General features: G+C 48.3%; 2 protein-coding genes across 3 annotated transcripts; one reads left to right on the top strand and one right to left on the bottom strand.

The window, feature by feature from the left end:
- The first annotated feature begins 817 nt into the window (after nucleotides 1-817).
- dhrs7 (dehydrogenase/reductase (SDR family) member 7) lies at nucleotides 818-6,541 on the top strand. The gene is made up of 7 exons (XM_053845893.1): nucleotides 818-1,047; nucleotides 1,757-1,909; nucleotides 1,986-2,092; nucleotides 2,155-2,394; nucleotides 2,463-2,585; nucleotides 2,648-2,863; nucleotides 2,929-6,541. The coding sequence occupies exons 1-7, from the start codon at nucleotides 918-920 to the stop codon at nucleotides 2,968-2,970; spliced, it is 1,011 nt and encodes a 336-aa protein (XP_053701868.1). The 5' UTR covers nucleotides 818-917; the 3' UTR covers nucleotides 2,971-6,541.
- On the bottom strand, nucleotides 3,045-11,161 carry pcnx4 (pecanex 4). Of its 2 annotated transcripts, none has more exons than XM_053845891.1 (10): nucleotides 11,028-11,161; nucleotides 9,340-10,105; nucleotides 8,555-9,273; nucleotides 8,248-8,348; nucleotides 7,868-7,990; nucleotides 7,433-7,793; nucleotides 5,690-5,793; nucleotides 4,049-5,148; nucleotides 3,801-3,987; nucleotides 3,045-3,716 (listed from the first exon to the last, which is right to left on the bottom strand). In XM_053845891.1, exons 2-10 carry the CDS (start codon nucleotides 10,035-10,037, stop codon nucleotides 3,465-3,467), a joined length of 3,645 nt encoding a protein of 1,214 aa, XP_053701866.1. In that variant the 5' UTR covers nucleotides 10,038-10,105; nucleotides 11,028-11,161; the 3' UTR covers nucleotides 3,045-3,464. The 2 variants fall into 2 exon arrangements, with proteins under 2 accessions (XP_053701866.1, XP_053701867.1); XM_053845892.1 differs by lacking the exon at nucleotides 11,028-11,161 and adding an exon at nucleotides 10,726-10,818.
- Nucleotides 11,162-15,148: the final 3,987 nt, after the last annotated feature.

Raw genomic sequence — 15,148 nt, 5'->3', positions numbered from 1 at the left:
CAGAAAGACCACCAGTTTGAACCGGTTCGGAAATGGGGCTGTCACCGCACACCAGCATCAACAATATTAAAAATGCATGTGCCATAATAAAATGATCCAGTGCCACCTAAACACTTTTATGTTATGTGAAGCCCTGTGTCTTCTCCCATCACTTCTGCTGCTCTCTGCCCTGTCCTCCCTCCCCACACAGTACCACAACACTAGTCGGCACCTCAGCGACACACCCTTCCTCACCTGAATAGCATTTTAAACACGTAAATATGCTGCCTGCTTATAAGACCATTTCACACATCTTGAGAATGAACATGTTTGTACATCTGTGGCACAGATCCACGTCTCACCTGGATGACCGGGCTGGTTAAATAAACTCCAGTTTCCTCACCACTGTGTCACCACTGGAAGAACCAGCCAGAGACAGAACTACAGTGATACATTGTGGATCTCCCCCGGGTTGTTGGCTGCACTCTCGTCCTGGCCTCGGTGAGATCTCTCCTCCTATTCCCATAATCTGGCTCGTCTTTCAAGATGAAAAAGGGGGTTAAAAGTCAGATTCTTCTTGTCGACTTTGTGAGCTGAAGACTTTCATGTGGCAGAATATAAAGCTGAACTTGCAGAGATGAATTGACGACTAAATTGTCAGTGGGATGAAGAAGGAGAAGGCGATGGATTAAATTTCTTTTATCAGTGGAAGGCAAATAAAGTTGTGAAAAGTCAGTTCAGCATATTTGTGTCATCAGGGTCGGCTATACATTTACCCGACCCGACCCACATACATTTAGCAGAAGTTTCCCCGCTTGTCAGTGAAAGGCGTGTCCTATAACAAAAAGTCAAACAGAAAACGTTTATTTTGAAGTCCGTAAACAGGAAGTGGTGTCACATTCACCCGTCGCGCACAAGCTCTCCTCACGGCTGCAGACATGGAGTGTTGTGTCTCCACCGCGGTGTGTTACTTGGTTTCGTGTTATCTGCTTCTCCGACTGTTGTGTTTAATATTCGGGGACGCGGACTTCCCTCTGCTGTGGGCGCGCGTGTTCGGGTCCAGACCCGGTAAGGTTTTTTCTCTTTGACCGGTGCAGGGTGCAGAGACTAAGTATAAGCAGAGAGAGATGTCAAACTTTTGCTCACCTTAACTCGGTTTCTGTGTTGTCGCACACGATATAACGCGTATGACATTAGAACTGCCTAGTTCACAAACCCGTGCTTAGCGACATGTGTTCATTTGAATGATGCTAAATGACTCAACTCCACTTGTGTCCCTCAAGACCAGTAAATATACCTCAGTGAAACAGGTGTGTTGTCTGTGTATGCGACTGACGGATTGGATTGCAGTTATAGCCTGTTAATCGTCTATTAGAACTTGGAATAAAAAAGTGAACTTGAAATGTAGTACAACGATTTATAAACATCATTATTATATGTCAATTTAATTATTTAAAAAAATAGTTGCTGGTGCGATCCCTGGCTTGTTGGCCTTTGGCAGAACATTGTTGTAACTAGCTTTAAATGTTCATGTTTGAATATAATAGTTGACTTTTTGTGAAGAAGTCAATTGCTCTGGGCAACATTTATTTATGGAAATCAGTCAACACAGGCTTTTAGCGAGAGAAGTGTTGCCAGGGCATGGAACACTGCTGTTATTGGTGGAATGTCTCATGCAAAATATGCCCCTTGATACTCAGGAAAAAGAGTTTCAAAGGTGCGGCACTTAAGTCAATCTACCTCAAACACGTTGTTTGCCTATGTTCTGTACATGCAGAGTCTGTGTTACGAGGTCAGGTCGTTTGGATCACTGGTGCCTCAAGCGGGATCGGAGAGGAACTGGCGTACCAGCTGGCCAAGTGCGGCAGTCGACTCGTCCTGTCTGCTCGGCGCCAGAGCGAGCTGACCCGTGTCAAGCAAGCGTGTTTAGGTGAGGGCGCACCTATACTTGTGAGCAGCTGCCGTTTTTCCATCAGGTCTCTGAGTCTCGCAACTTCTCCCTACAGAGAGGTCAGACCTCCAGGATGAAGATGTTCTGGTTCTCCCTCTGGACCTGCTGGACAGGCCTTCACACGAGAACAAAACTAGCACCGTTCTGCAACACTTCGGTCGAGTAAGTTGTAGATCTCTGAAGTTCCTCCTGAACCCGTGACGTAATGCTGGCGCTCGCCACAGATCGACATGCTGATCAACAACGGCGGGCGCACGCAGCGTTCTCTGTTCCTTGAAACCAACCTGGACGTGATGGAGGCTCTGATGGAGCTCAACTTCCTCGGGACACTTTCCCTCACCAAGCAGGTTCTGCCTCACATGACTCGGCGTGGAACGGGAACCCTTGTCACTGTCAGTAGCGTCGTCGGGCTGATGGGGGTGCCGCTGTCCTCGGGATACTCAGCCAGCAAGCATGCACTCCAGGTACTCAGTGGTTTTCCCTCCTGTTCTACGTATGACCTCTTTGAACCTCTCTCTTCTTGTCCTCTCAGGGGTTCTTTGACTCTCTTCGGTTAGAGCTTCTCTCCTATCCCAATATCCTGGTCAGCACTGTGTCTCCTGGACCCGTCCAGTCGCAGATCGTCCAGAACGCATTCAGGGAGCAAATGGACAAGGTAGTAGACCTACAGCTTTTGACCACTAAGTGACCGATAAGTGACCTTTGACCACTGTGCAGTCACCATCCAACGTAGCCAGCCAGGAGCACAAGATGGCGACGAGCCGCTGTGTGAGTTTAATGCTGGCGGGAATCGCCAACGGCCTGAAGGACATGTGGATTGCCCAGCAGCCGTTCCTCGCCATGTACTACATCTCATGCTACGCTCCTTCACTCGCCGCCGTCATCATGAATCGACTCAGTCGGCAACGCATTGAGAACTTCAAGGCTGGTCTGGTGAGTGCTGCAAGACACACGCTGAGACACGCAACCTCTGAGGATTAAATATTTGTCTTTGGCAGGATGCTGACTCGACGTACTTCAGCAAACCCAAGACCTCTTGAACCTTCCACAATCGCATATTCCGGATCGTTCTTAATTGGAAATGACATATGAATCATGTCAAACTTGTGTCACTCCTTCCTGCGGCATTTTACTCTTTATTAAAATATTTACAGACACAAATACAAAATATACAAGAAACTTTGGACAGGTGTTTGAAGTTGTAAACAAAGATCCACTTTTACAAAAAGACATACAAAAGGCACCACTGCGATATTTCAACATATGTCTGTCACTTTCTGAAAATATTTGTGGGAAAATGTCCGAAAACCACAAACCTTCCTCGACTTGACTGACTCCGCCCATAAATGATGGTCAATTTTGAGACTAGGATGATAATGTGAACGGAGTCACCGTTGCTAACCAAATATGTGTCTGGACTCCAGAGTGGCCAGTTTCAGAAATATTGACGCTGTTCTAGAGACTCATGTTACATGAGGGAACAAACTGAAATTGTTCCAGAGTACTGAACCTCCGGTGAGCAACGATACGATGTTTACAAGCAGGGGAAGTGCAGGGGTGTGGTGGAGTAGATGGGGTACCCGAGAGGAGGATCCGCTGCCTGGACCGTGAGGTTCCTCAGCATGAAGGGATGGGCCTGGATGCTGTAGCGCTCCTCGTCGTCATTGGTCGCGTACAGTAGCTCCCAGGACAAGTTAGCCCACTGGCCGCGGACCCCCTCTCCGTTCAGACGGCCCACCTGAACCAGCTGCTCTTGTAGGGACAGGACGCGCCCAGTGTGGGTCCCCTAAAGACATACACACATCACGATCCGTTGGTACGACCCAGGATGGTGCCTCTTTGCGGTGAGAATGAGGTTCATTCAAGTTACCATGGCAAGGTCTTGACCCAGCGAGAAGAGGAAGGGTTTCTCTTGCAGGATGCCATCTCGCCAGCCCTTCTCCGTCACCTGACCGATGAACCAGTCCCTCTCGTATTCCTCCAGGGCTGTGAACAGCTCCTCCAGGGACTCCATGGGTCCCAGACTGGCCTGGTCAATCAGCAGCTTGAAGCTAAACCTGGAGCAAACGTCATTGGTAACTGACCGGAAATAAATCAAACAGTGATGTGTGTTTCTACCTGAACGCCCGCAGAGTGAGCTGGTGCAGATCTTTACTGGACATGAGCCAGTCCAGTCCTTCGGTCCAGGGCACGTCGCCACAGTAGAGTCTGTAGACGTAGCTGGGGCTGGTGAACGACGACTCCGCGCCCAGAGACACGAGACACGACAGGGCGACTTGAGCGTGCAGGTCTCTCAGGGTCTCGTCCTCCTTCAGGGCTTTAGTCATGTCCTCGCAGGAGCCCATCTGCACCACAGGCCCAAACTGCCCGAGGCTGAACCTGAACCACTCCTCCGGGAACAAAGTCCTCAGCTGCAGCATGCGGGACGGCAGCAGAGGGGCTGACCGCCATGATGTGGGCAGGTTGAAGAGCTCAGACTGGGGACAGCTGAACTGGAGGTGGGGCAATGACCCTGTTCGTTCGTGTAACACAGCGGTATCATGGCCTTTATCCACTGCTGGCATCCCGAGGCCCAGACCTAAAGGTTGAAGGGGTTGCAGGGCTGAGAGGGCCATGTTCTCATAGAGACTGTCGATCTCCACCGAACCAGGCAGCGAGGCACCCATCTGAAGGCCAGTGTGACCTGCCTCGGCACTCACCAGTGCAACAGTCCGCCGGGCTGGTTGTGGCCCGAACAAGTCATCCTCATCAGACCAGTCTCCAAAGGAGGTCAGGCTGGAGCTGTCTTGCTTAAACCTGAGAGAGGACACATTAGATTCCACGACCACCGCCTCAGGTGGAGGGTTGCTGGTGGTCTGGGCCAGCTGGGAGGACTGGGACTTCCTTCCTCCGATGGTTGTCCCATCTTCACTAAACCACATCAGTCCTTTCTGCTTCTGGACGCTGTACCGTAGAAGCAGCCACACCAGAACCTTCAGGAAGTCATCCTGAAGTTTCCTCAGATTGTCGTGAGAGTCAATAATGCCGGAAAGGACATTCCTGGCATCGGAGTAAACCAACACGGGTAGCGCCGTGCAGGGAGTGAGAGCGTTCGCCCAGTGCAGGTTGAAGCCCTGAGTGAAGCCCAGTTGCTCCGGACGCTCGAACGCTGCTTCGAAAACCTCATCCACCCTGCGAGCCTCCACCGTGTGGCATGACGTCTCCTGGAGCTCCAGACCCTGAAACCAAACACATCAGTGAGGCCGGCACAGAAGATTTGGGTCAGAAATGATGAAGCAGTTTCAGGCTTAAGGCTTCAGTTTAGTTTAGTTGAGTCCAGACCCACCCTGACTTTACCTCAGGTGCAGGCTGGAGCAGTAGAATGCAGAACCGTTTGGACCCATTAGACCTGAATGGCCAACAAGAACCTTCTTCATTAAAAGTTTGGTCCCCTTACCATGGTGAATACGAGTAATCAAGAGGTGAACAATGGCGACCAAAATGGCGACCCAAGTCCAAAAAAAGACATGCAAAAAGTGCTACCCTCAAGTGACGTGGGAGGTGGTTATAATGTAAAGGTCTTGTGGTTGTATAACAGCAGTAATCTGTCCAACGTCTAACCGACCGCAGGATTTACTTGTCAATGAATAATCCACCTCACTGAGTGAAATGGAACGTGACAGCGTGCAGCAGGACATGAGTCGGAAAATGGAGCCCTCCTCTAATGAGTAAACAGTGTATTTACTTGAAGAACGTCAACAACAGCTCCAGCAGCGCTACCTTGATGTTGACGGTGCAGTAGCCATATCCCCTCTCCAGGATCATTATCCAAACCATGCGGTCCTGAAAGCGGCCCAGGAAGTGTGTGCCCGGGGACAGGGAACCTACAAGACAGGGAGACGCCGTCATCCGTCCATACTGCATGTCAGAGGGGAGCAGCTCATGATGTATGTAGCATGTAAGCGACCCGCGGCGGTGATCTGCTCCGGGATCAGCTGGCACTCCCTGCTGACTGGAGGAGACGTGAACCACCACAGTCCGACAGGGAGGTCGTGGTTCTGTTATGAGTCGGATGACTGCACTTCTACAAATACAGCTTATGAATAAATGAGAGGCTTCAAGAACAAGTTGGTTTGTTATCGTCCAGAAGTCAACACCTGCCTCCTCCATCATGTTTCCACCCCATCTCTTCCTGGGAAGTGTAGCGTCACAGATTAACATGGTATGTTTGTGTTTTGCCATTTTTTATATAAGGCAGGCTGCCTCATGGCTCAGCTCTTTCTTTACCACAACAGACTGATCAACAGACTCTTCATCCTTCTTCAGAGACCCAAAGACACTTGAAGTCTATCACCAGGGGAAGGACATCCTACCCATTTTTTTGATTTGACATTTGAGTTCATTGACACAGTTGCTTTACTCCAATACATTTAATCATCCGTCATTGCAGCAATTTTTATAGGTATTAATCTAAGGATCAGTTTTATTTCTTAATAGCTAATTCAAATAGTACAGTAGTTTATGGTTAAACTGTGTATTTTTATGTGATTTTGCTGTGCACTTCTTGACATATTTTAAGCCTTATGTTTTCTAAATTCTATTTTTGAACCCCTTTAAAATAATAAATGTATTTCTGAAGCTGGTTTTGAATTTCATCCTGTTTGCGATCTTTTTTTTTATCCATTATGGTAGGAACCTTGACATCAATTTGACTTCAGGTGATGGACGCCTTTGTTGAAAGTCGACAGGAGCTTCTTGTGCAGCTCTGGGATAATGTCACGTCCCATGACGACGCAGACAAGCGGCAGCAGCTTCCACCTCGTGATGGGAAGTGACATGTCGGAGGGATGGGTGTGGGGGTGGGGGGAGCATCTCGGCCAAACAAGCTCCAGCTCTCAATAATGCATACAGATCTTCTGGTGAGCAGCTTCGAACTGCGGTTCTCTCGGACGCCGTGGTTAGTCACCTGTGTTCGCTCCATCTGACGCAGCACAGAAGCGGCTGGGTTTGGCCTGAGAGCATTACGCGGTTAATGGTGTGGAAACATTTGGATGTAATGAATACAGATCGGAGCCTGGCTTTTTTTTCCAACATTTTTTGGGTCACTTCACAGGAGGCCGGATCATGTACATTTCCGCGGAGCTGCTCACATCAACATTACGCTCGCTATTAAAGCGCATGAGGCAACGCTCCAATGGAGCTGTTTCGGTCCCTACTTGACCCATGGAATGCATCAGTCACCACAATAGTCTTGCAAGTCACTTCACTTCCTGTTTCTGACACAGGATGAGAGACGACGCAGAAGAACACTTCTCTAGCCAGGATGCTTGAGGCTCTGAGGTTTGAGCAGGAAGTGGATCTCACTCAACAGGAAGTGAATCAGACTCAGAGAGACAGAATCCCTCATGAGTGAGTTAATGTTACACTGGTTGTGGAAGCTCCTCCAGCTATACAAAGTGGGTTTAAGCCTCAGGAGAACCTTGAAAAGACCTCGAGAGGGCTACTTAGAAATGCAGGTCTTACCCAGAGACCCTCGGGCAAACGCTGTCCTCAGAGCTGAGGCCAGACTTGCACTCATCTGCTGGTAGAGGATGGAGTCAGGACATGGGCAGGCCGTCCCGACAGGCCCAGGCCAACTGCGCTGGGGTCTTGGGAAGCCCACCAGGAAGATTGGGAGCGTGAAGAGGGGCAGCAGAGGGGCGGATAGTAGGGCAGACAGGGTGACCACCGCCAGCACCAGAGGACACAGGCAGGCGTTCAGGGCCAGCAGAGCTCCAGCTGACTGGCGGCGCTGCTTCTTCTCTGTCCAGGACGTCACCAGAACAGTGAGCGTGAACTTCAGCTTGGCCAGGAACTGGGTCACTCGGTCGATCAGGAGGCCCACCTGAGCAAGAGAGTGCGTGAGCCCAACGCGCGAGGATGACGGAGGAAAGCACGACATGCAAACAGTCGAGTCACCAGCAGAAGCTGAACTCCGGTGCCTAGCTCGTCCCAGCCCGCTAGAGTCTGGTCCCCAGCAGCGAGACGCACCAAGATGACCACAGCCATCTGCAGGAGGGCGTCTTCTGAACTCTGCCACACCTTGACACACAGTTACCACAACGTCAAAGTTCTGCTGCTCTAGTTGAACACGGCTTCAGATGTCAGGTCGCAGAGCTCTCTGACAAAAGAAGACACCTTATCTTACACACTGAATCTCCTGTTCTCTATATTCAGTCACTGTAAACTGAGAATCGCCGCTATATTCTCAGCAAATTCATGTCCCGGCAGTATAATTATTGTAACTCTTCAGCCAAGATATCCACATACAGAAGAGACTGGACATGATTGACACATACCACTCTGAAGGCTCGTGTCGCTCCCACGCTGAGAGAAGGTGTGTGGACGCTCTGGAGGGAGAGATCCAGCGACAGGAACGCCACCATGGCCAGAGGAGCCACTGCAAGAACAAGTACCACAAATGTCTAATCTTATCTGTATTTTCACTTCATGCCATTGAGTTGGAGCATTATTTTTTATGCGTCAGATTCAAGGTCATAGGGGCCAACTCAGAATTCAATACTAGTTTAAAGTGAGCCAAAAATCACTCCAATATTATGATCAACAAAGTGTTTAAGCTTCTTGTTTACTAATCCAGAAGCTCACCCAGGTAAAGCAGGACTCTCCTGATTGCTGCAGCGACAAACAATCCTCTGCTCTTCTTCTTAAAGGTCTGCACACTGGACATGCCTTTAGGGTAGATGGGATTGAGGAACACTCCCCCGAGAACATATGCGCCCTGGATCTCTCGGAGTGTCCAGCAGAGGCAGAAGAGGACCACGATGAGGTAGCTGACTGGTGCCTGAGGTCCAGCGATAAAGGTGTGATCCTGAGTGGACCACAGGAAGTGATGCAACAGTCCCGCCTCCGTCGTAGCCGCCAGCAGCAGGCTGCAGTAGGAAAACCCTTCCCTACAGCCGAGGGTCCAGCCGAAGGCGTTTGGAGGTGGGGGTGGAGGGGAGCCCCCGTGAGGCCCTCGGGTCTCGTGTGCTCTGGAGGTGCTTTTGCAGAGTGAGCCGAACTGGCTGAGGTCCAGACTGAGCAAAAAACCCATGGAGGTGGAGAAGATGACAAGGAGGAGTGAGGATGGAATGAAGTAGTTGGACACTGCGACTCCGGTAGAGATGGCAAACATCAACACCAGCCTTAGGTTACTTGACATCGGAGAACCTCCGAGTCCAAACACCAGCACCTGCTCCATGGCCCACAGCAAGAGTGCATCCAGTGGCGGTAGAATGCCAAGCGCCCACAGCAGAGGCAAGAGGAGGAACAGCACATGGAGGACCTGACTGGCCAGCTGGAGTTCAGGTGCAGCGGTGGAGAACCTAAAATGACATGTGAGTGACGCAGGATGATAGGAAAGCCAACTGGTTGGTGTGGTGGGTCCTCACCTGTCAGCGATGTCCACAGCGATGAAGATAAAGATGTAGAGTGGGCGGGTGAGCGGCGTGATCTCATACGTGTCCTGAGCCTGGAACGTGGCCGTCTCTGCCGCTGTGTTTACGATGAGAGAATACTCTGCGATGCACAGCGTGACCCAGCTCAGAATAAAAACCACCAGAGCCGCACCCAAGCTGTCGTAGAGAACGGTCAGCCTGTTCAGGAACAGGTACCAGGTGCCGAAGCCGCAGAGCACCCCAGCCAGAGCTGTGTGCACCACCACGTTTAATCCAAATCTCTTCCCAGGTGCGATGAATCGGACCGTCTCGGGACCAACGCAGTGTGTGAACTCCACCTCCTCTTCATCCACCAGGACGTTGGGAATGTTGAGTCGCTCCACAGTATCGTTCATTCTTGCAGCGTACAGCGCCAGTGCCTGCACCCCCGCTGCTGCCCCGAACATGAGCAGACCCGACAACAAGGCGGCATGAAGCTCCTGCAGCAGCTGCAGCTGGCAGAGGAGAGTACCGAGTCCACCGAAGAGCCATGGCGTGAGGAACAGGACCACCTGGTTGACGTAGACGTATGGAGGTGCACAGTAGCCCAGCTTGAAGCGCGGACCCCCCAAAACTGTCTGAGGGAATCGCTTCCAGAAGAACTCCTGCTTGTACTCATTTAGAAGGGGCACACCTGGCCCCATCCTGACCATTCCCAGTCGGGAGGCAGGTCATCTCCACACAACAGGAGGAGAGGCTTCATTCATGGTGCCGGAGCCACCTGGAAATAATCACAATAAACAAATGAGAGATGCTAAAACACTATTGGTGAATAACAACAACTTCAATTTTCCAAATCACACAAACAAAGTCAACTTGTACACCGTTTTTAAATTCCAGCTGCTGTTTTCTAACCATTTCTTTTTCTTCAGTCTACTGCTTAGTACAAGAAAAGGGAAGGTCTACGGTCTCCTGAAAACTACAGTCAAGCTCCGACCTAAAACTGGATCTGCTGTTGTGACTTGAAAAATGTGTTTTGAAGGTTTTTGCAACGTGTTTCAAAAGCTTCTGAAATATCTGTCAGTCTGTGAGCGCGAGAGGTGAGGCCTCTGACCCACATGTGTTCAGCTTTGATAACAAATTCCCATCCTAATGCGCACTACTTTCTAAAAGGAACTGACTGTGATGACACCTGACTCAGATCCATTCACCATCAAATGTCTATAGAGTCACTAGGAATCAGGTAAACTAACACTGCATTTCCACACATTGCAGGTGTGATAGATGACATAGAATCGTCTCTATAATACACATTTTTACGGACACAACTAGGACATCAAACCTTGCCATTGAGATAAAGAAATACAAACAATAAGGAGTGAAACTTTATAAAATCATTACCCAAATCATCGTTAAAGTTACTGCTCAATCACAGCACCTTCTTCACTGGTATGATGATACATGGACAAGAATACGGAGCTACGTCTTTATAACGAATGCACGCCAGTTTAAAAACCGTCCAGCGTTTCTGTGTACAGATAACGACAGTTGCGCATGAACGCATCTTCATCATTCTGGATGACTGTTTGTCTATCTCTACCTGGCGACAATATTGTTAGCAACCGCTCCATGGCATCCAGGAGAGAAGACAGAGCAGACACTCGCATGCATGTTTCAACCTCTCTGTTGTTGGAAGGACTTACCGCGGCGGCTATCGATGCCCGCTGACGGTGATATTTGCAGATAAATATGTTAGTGTGGCGGAGAAAATGGCATTAGCTGCATTAGCTGCTAGCAAATGCTAGGTGGCTAAGCAACAACGGTGCCTCGGCATGATACGCACAGAGCTGTCAGCCAATCAGAATGCAGAGAAAACATCAGCGGGGATCTGATTGGATAATCTTTTCAAGACCACTCCTACTACAGCAGCCCGTTCTGCTCCTGAGATGCGACAGCAATAGTTATTCGTTTATTTACTCATTTATTTTCAATTGTGTTTATTTCAGATTAGAAACTGTCAACCCTGATTTAGAAGTGAAGCGAAGTGCTGATTTGTGTTGAGACACTGTGGATCTCCCAAAATTAATAAAAGTCAGTAAGACCTTTTTTGGGGAAAAAAACGCATTAAATGTGATGTAAAACCGATTTCAATTAATGACTGTATAGCAGTATGACATTTTTTCAGTGCTTACTCTCACCTGCCGGGGCAGTGTACGGAGAACTGAGGTGTGTAAATCTTCAACAAAGAAGAAGCCAACTCTGCAGTCACCAGCAACAACTCAAAAGTTGTGGATGTGGTTGTCTAGTCTTTTGTTTGATTTTTTTGTGGAATCGCTGCAGGTAGTTTCGAGTGGTCAAGTCATTTCCAGCTGCTTTGAAAACCGGGACAAAGGCTACACCAGCAAGCAGACTCAAGTCCACAGCCAGCCCGGTTTGCTGGTTCAAAGACTGTCGGTGTGATGGACTAAATAGAAGACTAACATGGGTTAAAGTTCACTTGAACTGTTTGAAATCCTTAAGCTTGACGGACACAAATGTAAAATTTGTTTTGGTGGAATAACATTATAACCACTTGCAGTTTAGGACCGGAAACTGGACTTGAATAAAGATGGCCTTTGTTGGTGAAATAGGATGGTTTTAATCTACCAAAAGTTTAAAAAAAAGTCAACCTCAAACTGTGTGACTTGTCTTTATTCAATTCCAGTTTCCAGTCCTGAACTGCAGGTGGTCATAATGTTATGGATAATTGGTGAGTGCTGTCACTCAGCTGAAAAGGCTGGAAGAAGATTCAACATAAAAAAGTAATGCCCTTCCCCTGCTGGTGATCAAGTATAAGCGCTTCATTAACGTTCATGTTTTTGGAAATATGATTCATGATCAATCGCCGTCTGCTGTTTTCTTATTGTGTTTTGTTGCGCCTCGCCGGGACGATGGCTCAGTGTGATTGAAATAATGTCTGAAATAACAGCGAGGCTCAATACTGTGATGAATCGCACGCGTCCGAGCGATGAAGAGCAGTTACGATCCATCCGTCTCACCAGAGCGAACCTCTTCTTCCTCCCCAGTCTAATTGTCGCTCTCTTCTTCCGTCTGTGCCGTCACCGTTCGCAGGAAAACAAATTACTGGAAATGACAACAATAACGGCGACAGATTACAAGAGAAACGCTTTCGGACAGATTGTTTTTGAATAGAAGACGTGATCGCCGCGGTGGGGAAGAAACAAGGGGCATGATATACTGAAAATGACTTGCTGATAACTTGCAGCTGGGACATTTCACTTCCTGTGATGAGCTGCGTAATTCATAGTTAATGCAGACGGCAGTCTGGTGGCTGGTGTCGCGCTTCCCTCAGACGCAGAATGAAGGTCACAGCTCAAGGACGGTCGCTTGTGAACACGACCTTGTGATGAACTTTGGCTTCTAGATTTTAGTAGCTCCTGGTTGGCCACTGGTTGTAAGAGCATTTTCACTCGTCTTTTGGGGAAAGCTCTATCTAGCTTTAGTCTTATCTTAGTCTTAGTCTTATATGTTTTGCCGATTTTTTGAAGCATACAAAGTGAAATATTTGTCCTTCTAAATCCATACTATTACCTCATTTCAAACCGGTTGTTTTTCCAGGTGTTTTTTTAAATGTATTTTTTAATAAAGACCAAGGATCTGCCTTGTGAGCCTTGTCGTCAAATGAAAAGGTGACATCTTTTCTGTTTTGATTTCTGGAATCTAATGTAATTTAATCTAATCTAATCTATGAAGCCTCAGGACAGGACGGAATTTGGGGACTGTGTAGCTCAACCCACGATCACAGCGAACTCCGATCTGATTGGATAATTTAGCCTTTTGTCCCGCCGCGTTACTATTCGTAACTTGGTTAACTTTCACATTCCTGGAAAAGGGTCCTTAATTCATATTTTCCATTATAGTGTTGCTCCATGAAATTAACATTGGATATTTACCCAATAGTTACCTGGATGCAACTCCAGTTCTAGGAGTACATTCAGAGGCCTCCGTTGCAATGTTTTTCAACCTTTCTCTAGCCACGACACCCTTGGTTCATTGAAAAAATCCAGAGGCTCACCATCAAAGGAACCTCGACCAAAGCGCACTTGTGCTTTCTATAGAAAATCCCTATTCATTTGTGAAAAACTGTAGCGACTGACACTCGGTTGTTATTTTGCGAGGCTATTTGCAGAAACAAATTGCAGATGTATGTATTTGTTTCAAATGTGTCCAGAATGGAGTGGGCAATATGGAAAAATATATCATTTTATTTATTTCTTTATTTACTTTGAATAAATGTTTAGATTTTATCGCTTGTCTTTTGCATGATTTTATTGTAGTTTTGAGTTTCCAGACAAATCCTTAGCATTCTTTGCCTGAACTTGCTTCATAAAAACAATTCTTCTTTCTCTCTTCACATTTTGGAGCGCATTCATACTTCCTGCCACAAAGCGAACCATGACAGTCCATGAGTATCAACACAGTTTTGAAGTGAGAGGTCACGTTAGCTGTTAGTTCTGTTAGTTCGGCGGTGCAGACAGTTTTTGGAGAACGTCTGTGGCTCCATATTCTCGGCAGGGTTTCAGGACTCAACGGGACCATGGTCAAGCTAATACTTCCATGGTGTTTTGCACCACAGCCAGGGATGCCAAAATATTGACGACTGAGTTGTGATCCGTGCCATCTCACCAATAAACCTGGGAGACACCTGGGCTCAACCTGTAGGGCAACAGTCTAACTACAGTTGTGGGTCCGGTCTTCTGCAGCTGGTGTGGACTCATCTGAGCACCAGTACCTAGGTAAGCACCTCCTTCACATCAACCACAACACACACCCTCCTGCCAGCAGACAAGGCTACTGGATCTCCGAACACCCCGGCGCTGCAAACATAGTGGAGCAGCAGTAACGTCCTCATACAGAGAGTGTGTGTGTGTCGGAGATTCATGACAACACAAACGGACGTAATGAAGAACCCACACAGTGACACAAGAGCGCGACACAGAGATGCAAACCATCCCGGCGAGGAGCCGTGCGGTCCACTCACGTGGAGCCGGAGGAGGGAGGGGAGGGGCGGCACGCTGGGTTCACTCAGTGCTGATGAATTATTCACCGTCTTTATGCTAATGTCATTTTAATGTTAAAGCACTGAGGAGTGCAGGAAGGCGACGTTAATCAGGCTTTGACTTTTAATTACAGTCTTCCAGAGAAAGTGAAAGCTGCATCTTTATTCAGAGCTAGTTCTGGGGGTGGAGGGGTGTAGGGTGCGGTGGGGGGGTCGGGGGGGAGATCACACACATGAAAAGAACAGCCAGAAAACAGACATAGAGGACTAAAGATGGGAGGTTTAGAGAACGGATGAATGGATGAACAGTGGAGTAAAAATTGATGAGTGAAACAAACTAATGCAGGGAGCTGCGGTGAAATGATGGAGGGATGGACGAGCAAAGATGGAGGAGAGACAGGTGGATGCTGAAGGGACTAAACAGAATGATGGACACTGGGAAATGAAAACGTGGAGTTATACTTGGTCTGACGCACCGGAGCCGACTGAGTCCCAAATCTGTGCATTAGTGTATGTTTGTTCTTGTACTTCTGTCTTTGTGAGAACCTGTTCAAGTTTTCAAGAGAGTGAGGACCTTTGTGCAAAGTGAGGACATTTTGGCTTCACTCCCAACACTATCCTTGTTGGGACCTTTTCCCGGTCCCCACAATTTCCCCCATTGTCCCCATCCTCAATTTGAGGACGAAGACTTCAAAATAATTTCAGTTTGGTTCAGAGTCCTGGTGAAGTTTAGCCATGTGTTTTGGGTGGTGAGGTTTCGGGTGA

Source organism: Synchiropus splendidus, chromosome 16 (assembly GCF_027744825.2).
Source record: "Synchiropus splendidus isolate RoL2022-P1 chromosome 16, RoL_Sspl_1.0, whole genome shotgun sequence".
Classification (NCBI taxonomy): Eukaryota; Metazoa; Chordata; class Actinopteri; order Syngnathiformes; family Callionymidae; genus Synchiropus; species Synchiropus splendidus.
Note: the sequence above shows the minus strand (reverse complement) of the source record. Positions and strands in the feature narration are given on the sequence as shown.